We start from the raw sequence: 12,335 nt of genomic DNA on the forward strand, positions 1-12,335 counted from the left end.
GGTGATTTTCAGCTTTACCAATTGGCGATAAGTTTGGGGCGAATTGATGTTGTTTTAGGGGCAAAATGGTTTGGGGTGATGTGAATTTTGGGGCGAATTGGTTTTGGTATGAGGTAGTTTTGATGCGAAATGGTATGGGATGAGATGGTATGGTGCGAAGTGTCTGGGAACCCTTTTTCAAATACATAATGTCTTGTTACTTTCTTTAGGAGCATTTTAGGGTATCAAAATTCAATATTTGCCATTTTGTGTTTCAAAGCAACACAAGTTTGGTCGATACTTGCTGCAGTACAGTAGCTTAACCCTCTGAACCCCGTTCGGCACTAAAGTGCCGCAAGATGACCTTTTGACCCCTGATTTTGCAATACGTTGACGTCAGGTCCTTTCCCGGCCTGAATTGCAATGCCAGCCATACAACACTGAGTCAGAAAGCTAGGGGGACCTAATACGACCTTCTGAACAACTACATACTGTTTCACATACGAACAGCTTCATCAAGTTTGTGATATATAAGCGGCGATCGTTAGCGAAAGTTGACAGGAATTTAAAAATGGCGACCGACGACAGCTACGCTTTGATCCGTTATAAGACGGGGATGTTTTGGGGGATAGTTTTGACCGAAGCCGAGTAGAAATCCGCTCAGAAAGTGAACATCGCACATTGGACCAACGGGACATCGATGTCGATCAAAATGGCGTCCTATGACCACACCAACGGCGAAGAAATTCAGCCAGTAGTAGAGCAACTGGAAGTCCGACCCGTGCCTTCAAAGTAATCCGGCACCGCGGCAGCGCAGAGTAAGAAAAGGTAGGCTAGTTCCTCTTTATAATTGACAACTTGCAGTGCACAGTTAGATGTATGTATCGATGATGACACTTGGCATAGCTCGATGTGTATTAGTAAACATGACAGACCTCAAAGCAACAAGGCAAAGACAGAGCAACAACAGAGATGATAAGACAGACGTTGACAGATGCAAGATAGGGCATTTAGGGCATTGTTAGGTTTACTGTAGGTGTCCTACTGACTGTAGATGTGTATTGCAGGCGGAACTGACCGTCTGTCTTTTGTATTACATATGGTTTCATATAAATATCCCTCATAATCTAATTGTTTTTTATTCATGGATACTAATGCCAAAGGTGAATTATTTAGCTGCTTGTTCAAATGCAAGGAGGATACAGATAGTGTGTGTAAGCATTGTACAAAGTTACTCTTTGTGGTATAAATGTTATCGAAGCAAATGGGTGCTAATACCTTGCAGATTTCCATCAAGAGTGTATTACAACTCTTATATTTTAGTATTTGCAATATGTAACTGCAACATGTTTGCACTACCCTGACAGAGAGAGAGAGAGAAAGAGAGAGAGAGAGAGAGAGAGAGAGAGAGAGAGAGAGAGAGAGAGAGAGAGAGCTGTAATAGTAATTCCTTAGTCCGTATCAAGCTTTGTTCTTATTCATAGAATATGCCACCATGAAAAAGGCATGGCTTTGTACTTGGATTATCTTACTGAAACTTATTTGCACAAAATACATAACATTTTAAAAATTTTGTATTTCTTTATGTTTCAGGCAAAGAGAACCTAAAACCAGAAGGCAAGGAGTGTGAAGCAAGCAAGCAAGGAGTGTTTGATCTTATTCAGGGTTTACTAAATTTAGGCCATCATCTGTAGACTGACAACGTTTATACAAGTGTTAGGATAGCAAGACCTTTATCAACAGGACACATGGCTGTGTGGAACAGTCAAATTTAGTTCTCCTTTGCTAGACATGCTTACCTACGTTCAGAGGGAAACCATGTTATTGAGGATAGCTGGCCCTGCCTTGGATGGATAGTAAGCCAGTCTGTTTTCTGTCAACTATTCATTCACCAGAGGACGATGGTCCAACGGTGACTGTATGTCAGCATCAGATGACATATAGGACCGTGTAGATACTCAATTTATTTTTGTCTCCAAGTATAACGCTTGGGGTCTGTAGTATTTATTTTTACAGAGTAATTTGTTTGATAGTAAAAATAGTATGATATGACATTTTTGTACTGTATAGATACTCAATTTGTTTTTGTCTTCAAGTATAATGCTTGGGGTTTATAGTCCTTTGTTCTCTTCACAGTAATTTGTTTGATTGTAAAAATGCAATTGAAGGCAGAATGAGATTTACTCTATGTGATTTATAATTGAGAAAACAAAATGAGAAAGTTTAGTAGGTTTTACGTGGTACTGTACTTTGAAAAGACAATATACTGTAGGTCTTTCTGCATTTTTTTCTCTTCAATTTTACTGTTGGTAGATGGAAAGAGGAAGGCTTAGAGATGACATGCATAGCTCAGAATATGATAAAAGACAGTGATATCATCAATATTGATAGTGTTGTGCTCTAAGAGCCAAATTTATTATACTAATGATGTACATGCCATAAAACAAACCTTGTCCAGATATGGTTCCTTGTGACATTTTGAGGGTTTTTGGTCTGGTTTATAGTGTATTGCTACATTATTTTTACTTTTTATACTAAAGAAAACAAATAAATGTTGTTTTGGGTTACAATGAAATTGTGTGTTCTTATTATTTTGCATGCATATTGGATGAAATTTGTAAACTCAAATAATCAAAGTCTGCGTTTTGCAAAATGATTGTAACGTTAGTGTTCTCTGTGGTTTGAAAGAAGCTTGTGTTGGATTCATAAAAATGATGTTCAAACATGTTCTTGGAATCATCAGTTGTAGACAGCAGAATCTAATATACATTTAGATATAATTGAGTAATGGGAAGTGATAAATTCTTTAGAATGTCGCCAGAAAGAGAAGCAAATATTTGAAAACCATTGTAAATTTAGAATACTGGTGGCCATTTTGAATATTTAATGAGGTCATGTGACCAGTATTTGCATATTTTCCTGGCAATTGTTATTCTACAATTCCAAAAATATCTTGTTATTGTGGACAAATTTTGATGAATTCAATAGTCAGATGTTATAAAATAGGATACTTGACCTGTCTGACCCCAATTCTAGGGCACTGTGTATAATTCTTCACTTACGAGTGAGGACAAGAAAATCTGTGTAATGTTTATCAAATCTGTGTAAAGTTTATCAGAATATATAAAGTTTACATCAAAGTTCATGGTCATGGGACTATAAAATGTGATTCAGCATTGGGATATAATACAATATTGATTATTTTTTACTGGAAAATTGGAAAACATGTAAAAATAATGATAAATTTCTATTGTTGGCGGCCATTTTGAATACTTAATTAGGTCACATGACTAGTATTTGCATATTTTTGTGACAAGCGTTTCATTGTCATTCAAAATATACATACTTACCATTTGAAATATTTCACAATATGAGATGCTGGATGATATGTTACATTATGCTTTGACTGACCTAACCCTTATACAGGGCCTTGGTTTACATTACACTTAGCAGGCCAAAACTATACAAAATATCAGTGTTTTTTCGTAATTTTTGTCTCAATATCATATCAGTTCATGCTGATGTGATAGAAAGCAATGGTTTGGTGATGAAAAATGATAAATTAATGAGGATTTCCTATGAAAATAAAGAAATATGTTGAAAAAAAACAATATTTTATATGTTGGCGGCCATTTTGAATATTTAATGAGGTCACATGATCATAATTTGCATATTTTTGGAACAAGTATTTTACGGTGATTCCAAAAATATATTGGTATGGGGGACAGTCTTTGCTAATTTAAGAAGTCAGACGTCATACTAGATGGTACTTCCAAATGTCAACTTAACCCCAGGGCCTTGGGGTGCAAAGGGTTAAGGTTTTGCCTGGTGTAGTGGGTTGGACAGCAAAACCAGACCTTGCCGTCCAACCTACCACCCCAGGCAAAACAAGGTCAAAACATGGAGAATTTACAATATAAAGTGGCTGGTTTTTTATCACATCAACTTTATATCTGAACAAACTGAATAACTTACCATGTTGTAGCATAACTTTCAAAGGAGAACAAAGGATTAAAACCACATTAACAGCCAGTGTCAACAAGCTATCATGCAAGAACCAGGGATTGAGGGCTGCACCGTTGTAACTTCAACCTGTGGGTCATTCATTCATGTTTACATAGAAAATATACATACCTAGAATTAACTCAACGCAGAGGCGGTATATATATATATATATATATATATATATATATATATATATATATATATATATATATATATATATTTATTTATATATTTATATATGTATGGATATATATGTATATATACAGTGAAATGATTATAATATTAAATTCAAATTCTAAAAAAACTTACTACACAGTGTCTCAGTTTTCTTTACATTACAATAAAAAAATTACAGATAAGTACTATAACACTGCCTAAAAAGATTAATTTGAATTTAATATTATAATCATTTTACTGTATATATTAAGACAACGTGTAAAAGACTCACGAGACCAACCAAGACAGTGAGCATTAAAAGAAAGCTCATGCCACAACAATGGAGCAGCAATTGAAAATGCATGATTACCATAATTAATTGTAGTGCCACTGTTGTCATGCCTAGTAAGAAGTATTTTGTTAAATGAACGGAGAGCATGCTTTATACTGTGGACAATTGATGAAAAATTTTGAGCAACAATAGATCGATTTGAACTTGATTCTATCTTTCACTGCCAACCAATAAAGTCGGGACATTTCTTAAAGCCCGGGGCGAAATGGACCGGGATCCGGATTAATGCCAAGTTTGGGTGGGCGTTTTGGGGCATGGCTCTGCATAATGAGTCTGTTGGTAACGGTTGCTATCGTTCGCATTATCTGCGTAATCTGTTTGCTCTTAACTCACGCTCTGACTATAAGCTTAGGTACAGCCTTCGCAATACGCGAAAGAAAAAAGAAAGAAGGAAAAAATACCAATTTCATAAAAACAGGAGCGTGCTGAGTTGATCTACTAAAGTTAGTTGATTTACTGAAGTTTCGGGGTCATGTCATCGTTCGAGAATGATTCGGCTACTGACCGTCATATCTACATACGGAAATGGCGCCGTACGTAGTGGAAATAATCATCAAGAAAGTAATAAACATAAACATTAAAATAATCCGAAGCTGGCAATTTCGTATGTTGAAATCACGAATTACCGATCTAAACATTGACTGAGAAACACGGTCAGGAAAATGGTAGGAAATAGGTGAACGACGCGACGTCATGCCCGATCGCTAAAATAAAAAAATAAGTTCACTACATCACGGAAGGATCGAGATTTCCATGAATCTCGCGTACCACGATATCTGTAAGCGATCGAGGTCGGCTGCTCGGTGCTTTGAGGGTGACCCCAGACAACTCATCACGAGTTATGTTTATTTTCGGAGCAATGGGATGAACCACGGAATGGGTTCATAGATATCTTCGTTATTGAAGAAATTAAAGTCCAACCTTTGTCGAAATCTTACGATGTAGTGCCAACTCAATGAGCCGATCTCGGACACACGTATCAATAGGCCGAATCCTTTCAAAGAAGATCGGGTGATAACGCGTCGACGCTCACTTGCTCACCTTGAACTGACATTGACAAATACTGTTTTGATGTCTTTACAAGCTTTTTGTTTTATTCTCATAACAGAAGTCCAAACGTTACTGGGGCAACCGGTATGTCTAAACCTTACCAACCCTCCGAACACGACATGTCATTGCCATGTGTGAGAACACGTGTACATATACCAAGGCTAGCATTTATATCAAAAGCGACTGTAGCGTACCGGTACTTTCGGCCGTAGATTTTGGGGGCTGTTTAAAAAAGTGGCTCTCTTGGATTAACTGTAATTAAATTGATCATGGAGGCGACCGCCATGCTTTAATATTTAGTTGTTTTCGATGTCATTGTAAACTATGGACTCTGCCTGCAGTTCTGTGTACGCACTTTTCGCAAGGATACATCGTACCGGTACCGACTCATCTCTCGCTAAGTCACGACTGAAAATGGCTCACTTTCGCGATGTCATTGCATCATAAACGCTTGTTAGTAAAATAGTTCATGACAACCACGAAGTTTTCATCCTGTGTGCACGCCAATATACATGTAACTCTAAGCGTACACATGGTTTGCTTACATCGTAATTATTCTCGTATGCACAGCAAATGTTTGACCAGTTTACACCTCTGCGCGTCACTGAATGATTGACAATTGTTTGAATCGCGGAACGACTGTTCCCTGGGGGCCATTTCCTTTGTTACGAAAGCGATTTTTCCCCTAATCGTCGTAATTTTAAAAGGCTTTGTGAAACTTTGCGGATACCTGTATGGCCTACGTGTTTATGAAACAGTCTATGTTTATGGTATGCCAATAATGTTTGTTTGAGAATCGCTTCGGCTGATTTTCACGGAGCGGTCTACTTTGCTGTTGCCAGTTGTCACTCAAGCGCCATTATGAATTTTCGATGAGTTAGGGGTCTTTTATACCCCGCACCGGGGTTTAATGCTTGTGACAAAATGTGCAGACACATGTTGAACTGATTAAAGTTTTTAAGCTGGTAGTCAGGAATACAATGCACAAGGCTATTGCAGTAGTCCAGTTGTGAAGTGACAAAAGTATGTTAAAATCCCTGTAGTTGGCATATCTATCAAAGAACAAATTTTATAGATATTGTACAGTGCAAAAAAAAAGTAGATTTACAAATTTTATTATGGGGCTTATCATACAACCATCTGAACTGAGCAGAACACAAAGATCTTTTACTGTGATGGACAGCCCAGGGTGACATCAGACATACTGATCTTGGAACTGTCAAGTTTACATGTACATGTAGTCACCTCCCTTTTGACGAAAGTGAACCACGTCAGTCTTCATCATTCAGGATCAGCATACCGTATTTGACCTTATCCATTGACGCAATATCAATGCATTATTGAGATCAAATGTGACATCTGGTCTATTATAAACAACATAAATCTTAGAATTGTCAGCATATAGCCAGAGCTTGCGTTAACGCAAAATCCTGCGTATTTCATGCATAATTACTCTGAAGTACGCAAAGTAAATTCATGTCTGTGTAATCCCATACACATTGGAAAGAATGCAGTCTCCGTAACAAAGACATGAGCACACGTGGTTCCCTCCAATGCATATTTTATCCAGGACTAAAAATAAAATGTTTGCTGATAGCAAATGTTCAGGATTTTGAATATTTTGTCCTACATTCTGTCAATTATGTAGCGCCAATTGTTTCCTTCAAGGCTGTACCAATAAAAATGGAACATGTTCAGTAGAGTTCATCGTTATTTAAAAAAATGTTCTTTTTTCTATTGCTACTGATTTGTACACGTAAACCCTGAAGATCTCCGTGTCAAATATCAACAATTTGAGCTAATGCTACGCGGACTTAGAAGTAATAGTTTTATGGCGGTCTGCACGCTTCTTTACAGCAAGTATTGTGAACTCTTTCCGCATATTGCAAAGTTGGCCATAATTGCAGCTGTGATTCCAGTCTCATCTGTCCCATGTGAACGTGGGTTCAGTACACAAAACAGGATTAAAACATCAAAATGTACTTGTCTGAGTTAGGATGTCTTAAATGATCTGATGGTGATAACCATGGAAGGGCCAAGACTTAGGGAATTTGACTTCAGAACAGCAATGATCGAGTTCAGGCAGCAAAGACATCGTCGGAAGTAGTAGACAGAAAAAATAACGATTCTGCTGACAGAGAAGATAATAGAACAAAACTAAGGATTGTAAAACTCACCAAAGAAACACATTGTCACTGCTACATGTAATGGTTATTGAACACTTTATTCATTGACTTTTCAACTAGTTTTCGATATCGCGTGTACAGCTATTTTTAGGTACTCACATGTAGTTGTACGCATTTTTGATACATTTTATGCAAATGAAAAACCATTTGCGTACAGCCTTACGCAAGTTTGAAAATCCTAAGGGAAGCTTTGATATAGCATGTGATCAAGGCCAAAGAGAGAAATAATTTCATCAAAGGGAGTTATGGAAAGAATGAAATGTACATTTTTATGAACTGTATCATAACAAACACATACACAAATAAGACACCAATGGAGCTAGTAGGGGCATGTGCACAGAAACTTTATTAAATTAATAAATGTAACTGTATGGAGTGTAAAGGAATCTATATTTGGGATACCCAAATCAAGTCACTTATAGAGTCACTAGATAAAATCAATTTTTTTTGTTTCATTATAGCTTGGGGAGTAATGAAGACACACAAGAGAAAAATGAAGGGGAATCATTCAGACTATACCAACCATGGAACAAGAAAGCATATTTTGCAAGAGTGGCAACTTTTTCAATATCCTTTGTAGAATGTTCAAACTTTCATATATGTTTTTAGTTTTTAATGCCAGGAGTTCCTTTACAACAACAGTGACTCACTGTGTCTAACTGTGACTTCTGTTTAGTGAAGACATTTACAACACTCTAGTATTGGCTAGTGTTCACCTTTCCTTAAAACACTGCTTTGCATGTATCTAATTTGGTTTGTAATGGTTTAGTCCATTGTCAATCATTCAATATCGATATCTTTACTCCATATTTCCTAGTTTTCTAGGACTACACCTAAGCATGGGGCACAGATAAATTTGTTTCCCTAGGTATACAAGTCTAGTTTCTACAGTATGGAAGATTACCAGTAGTCTGGGTGTTTTCCTTAGTTATAGTAGTTCCATTCCAGACAAGACTGGACCAGTCTCTTTGAAATAGCATTACCTCTGATCTAAACACCAAATTGAGTAAGTTCTTAACTAACGGGGAATTTCACATTCCTATCCAAGTCATGTGAATTCCCCACCCACAGGCTACAAAAATATGTCAAATATACAAGGGTTGGGAAAATGGAGGCTATATGTAGATAATTTAGGACTTGATATCAGTCAAAATTCTAGAAATGCATCATGGCAATCAAATTCTCCTATCCCCAAATTCTTTTTGTGATTAATTTACCCTATTGTCATAGGTAAATTACATGTACTTTGAATAAAATTAACATGCTGTGAAAAATTCAAGTGCAGTATAACACATATTGCCACACCAATTAATGTTGTAATAATTCCTCAGTTGATCACTTACAGCAAAACAGCATGGCCAGGAAAATGTTACTGAAAACACAAGTTTTGATGCTTCACTTTACTAACTGTAGATTTAAGGATTGACTCTATAACCAGTTCTTCTGTTTTTCTTGTAGGGTATACAAGTATGCCCTCTTACTAGACATTACTTCCCTTGACTTCATTTGCATGAAAAGACCTGGTTTGCAAAACCAATTGGTCTGTCACCATTAAGATGTGCCCAGTACGGATGGGAGAATACTGGCAAGGAATTGTTGAAGTGTGTGAGTTGCAGTGAAATATTATGTGGTTCCCTGCCTCAAACATGGGAATCTGAATTATGTAAGTATTCAGAAATGTACAATGTGTAAATCATGTTTTGTGATACATAGGTTAGGGAACAGACACTCTGATTTCGCCAATCCCACCTCCCCATTTAAACAAACTTTCTCTTGAAATAAACGCAAATGTTGTGGGGTTAGAAGCATATGCAGCTTAGACTTTTTTGGCCCTTATGTTCCAAAGTCACCCTTAGGGGTCAACGTCATCACTCTGTCCATTTGTGTGTGTGTGTGTGTGTGTGTGTGTGTGTGTGTGTGTGTGTGAGTGTCTATCCATCTATTTTCTCACTATCAAGGGTTGACATTTCGGACATGCATCACTGCTACAACCCAGTTGACCATGGCTTGTTAGTCCACAGCTGTGGCTGTCTTGATCATTTAAACTTGAAGTTCTCTTGCAGCATTACGAGTGAATTTTGTACACAACTCTTCACATTCCTTTCACAATTTTGATGTATAGTCTCGAAGCATGAGTACAATGTACTACAGTGTACTCTTTATTTGCCAACATTTGTTCTCCACAAGTTCTGTTTTTTGGGCCCTAAATGAGCAGAGTTCGCGTTTACGCAAAAAACGTGCGTATTTACGCATTGAAATCGACTCTCTACGCATTTTTTTCATTGTGACGCGTTTTCTATACGCAAAGGAAAACAGTAAAAATGTTTCCGAAAGCACTCCCCGCGACTGAGCTTAGCTTAGACAACCAGACGAGATATAGATGTGTGCCCGCTTAACATCAAATTTGTTGCAACATTTCTGTCAATCACTCATTTTGTGTGGAAAGTTTTGGATTCTCTGGGCGTGGTCTGAAAAATCGGCATGTCATGTCAGCTGTGCCTATGAATTACGATGCTAATTTTCAGGCGAGCGATAGTTTCTGAAACTTATGACACAAAGTGAGTGATTGACAGAAATGTTGCTACAAATTATACCAACTGTGCACTCTCATCGCGTCTCACTGTCCATAGATTTGATCAAAGCACACATCACGGGGCCGTGCACACTAGCTGCAATAATTGTAGCCTTGGTTGGCCGTGGGGCTTGGGCTTCTGTCGTGCGGCTCGTGCCTTGCCCCAACCTTGCCCTTGGTTGGGGCAAAGCACGAGCCACAAGACAGAAGCCCAAGCCCCACGGCCAACCAAGGCTACAATTATTGCAGCTACGTGCACACATGCTGCATCGATGTTGATTCCTTGCGCCGAGATTTCAGACCAATGAAGTTCTCACTGAGAGCGCACGGAAATTTTGACGAATCATGTCGACTACTTGTTCAAGAATATAGTGAACTCTACCCTGCTTTTAGTCAGTTGGCCTGCATGGCGCTCATCTTGCCCCTGTCATCTGTTCAGTGTGAGAGAGACTTAAGCTGCCAAAACAGAATAGAGACGGCCAGACGCACAGGCGAAGCCGGCCTGTATACCGGAGGAGAGACGCAGCAGACTCAAAGACGACCACGCAGACATTTTGATGTTACTGAGCATGGATGGCCCACCAATAGGTGAATTCCGATTTGATCGTGCCAGGGAGATTTTCATCCCTAGAGCTCATCGGAATCCTGATAAATTTTGAACACGGCAGACGTGCCTGGATAAAGCTGCAATAACTCTAACTTTGGGTTGCCCGATGTGTTTTGACGGCCGCATGTATACCCTTTGCTGATATGTTCAACATGTTTGAAACAATGCCCAGTTGTTTAAGTTGTTCGTTAAATTGTTTCCATTAAAATAATCTTATATCGTTCAATCTGAATATGTAGTGTAGGTTTATTGAATGGCACATTGTATTCTGCAGTCAATCAATCGAGTGCGGAAGTGAAATTACGCACTCAAATACAGCCATTACGCAATTTTAGTAGACTAATGCGTATGCCGTACGCGAGGAGAAAAAAGTCACCGCGAACACTGAATGAGTCTAACACCCACATCAACATTTGGTGTACTGGTATGGTACCCCAATTTTATTCAGCCACTTCATGAGCTTTTCAACCATCCAACTCTTTTCCTTGTCAGCCATGTTGAAGCCTGGTGGAGCCTCTAGGCTTAGCTAGAGCTTCTTTTGGAAATTATTTTTAGAAACGGGTTATGTGACTATTGTTACTGCCTGTTGTATGAACCAGTTTATACACCCACTCTATCAATTGTCTTGTAAGAAATAGGGGTTTTGTCCATATTGCCAATGATTCAGAAGTTCCTGATCATCCTTCTTCTTCAGCAAGTACTCATAGAAACATACAACAAAGGAATATAAGTTTTTAGAAAGCTTTTGGACCATGGATGTTTCACTCGCATGATCAGATACATGTAATGCCACTGTATGCAGGGATAACACTAACAACTGTTCAAAAGGCTTGAGTCCAGTGTGGTTTGAACAACTTGTAGTATAGAGCATGGGGCATGAGTACATGTACAAGTTGCATCTAATGAGACTTGTAGCTGTTAGTATCATTGCCTCAGTACCATCCCATGCCGGTATTTCATCATTGATCAAGAGCCATTTACCACTCAAGCACCAGCCCCCTAAGTCAAAGTCATACTTTTGACATGTCTTCAAGGTTGAAGACTGGACGTGGAAATAGTGTTCAAACTGAAAACATTGTTGTATAGTGTTGCTATGGCATGTATGACTTATAGTTTTGTACAGATCCTTTCCTATCATTGATAAAAATGGCGGCTCTGCTGATTGTCAGTTTGCGTGACCCAGTGATGGGGTAAGTTTGTTGTGTATACCAAGCTCCACTTGAAGCTTCTTTGGAAGACATCGAACCAATTACTTCTGCAGCTTTGTTCAGAGCAGTCTGTTGATGAACAATAAAGGGAGGACAGGATTTTCTAGTGTTGCTTCAGTAGAAAGGTTGTTTCATTATGCTGCATCTTGAAACTAGAGGACTGATAGTGTTTATGTTAATAATGGAAAATGATGTGCCTAAGAGTGTATATGCTCCATGG

The 12,335-nt window shown here is 38.3% G+C and overlaps 1 protein-coding gene across 1 annotated transcript in view; it reads left to right on the plus strand.

Moving 5' to 3' along the window:
* LOC139134534 (zinc finger C3HC-type protein 1-like) overlaps nt 1-12,335 on the plus strand; it is a 37,861-nt gene that overhangs the window by 2,519 nt on the left and 23,007 nt on the right. Inside the window, exons 2-3 of the mRNA XM_070701408.1 lie at nt 8,190-8,295; nt 9,241-9,391. Coding sequence (XP_070557509.1) covers nt 8,190-8,295; nt 9,241-9,391 — 257 coding nt within the window. The remainder of the gene's footprint in view (nt 1-8,189; nt 8,296-9,240; nt 9,392-12,335) is intronic.

The sequence above is a fragment of the Ptychodera flava genome, chromosome 6 (genome assembly GCF_041260155.1).
Source record: "Ptychodera flava strain L36383 chromosome 6, AS_Pfla_20210202, whole genome shotgun sequence".
Taxonomy (NCBI): domain Eukaryota; kingdom Metazoa; phylum Hemichordata; class Enteropneusta; family Ptychoderidae; genus Ptychodera; species Ptychodera flava.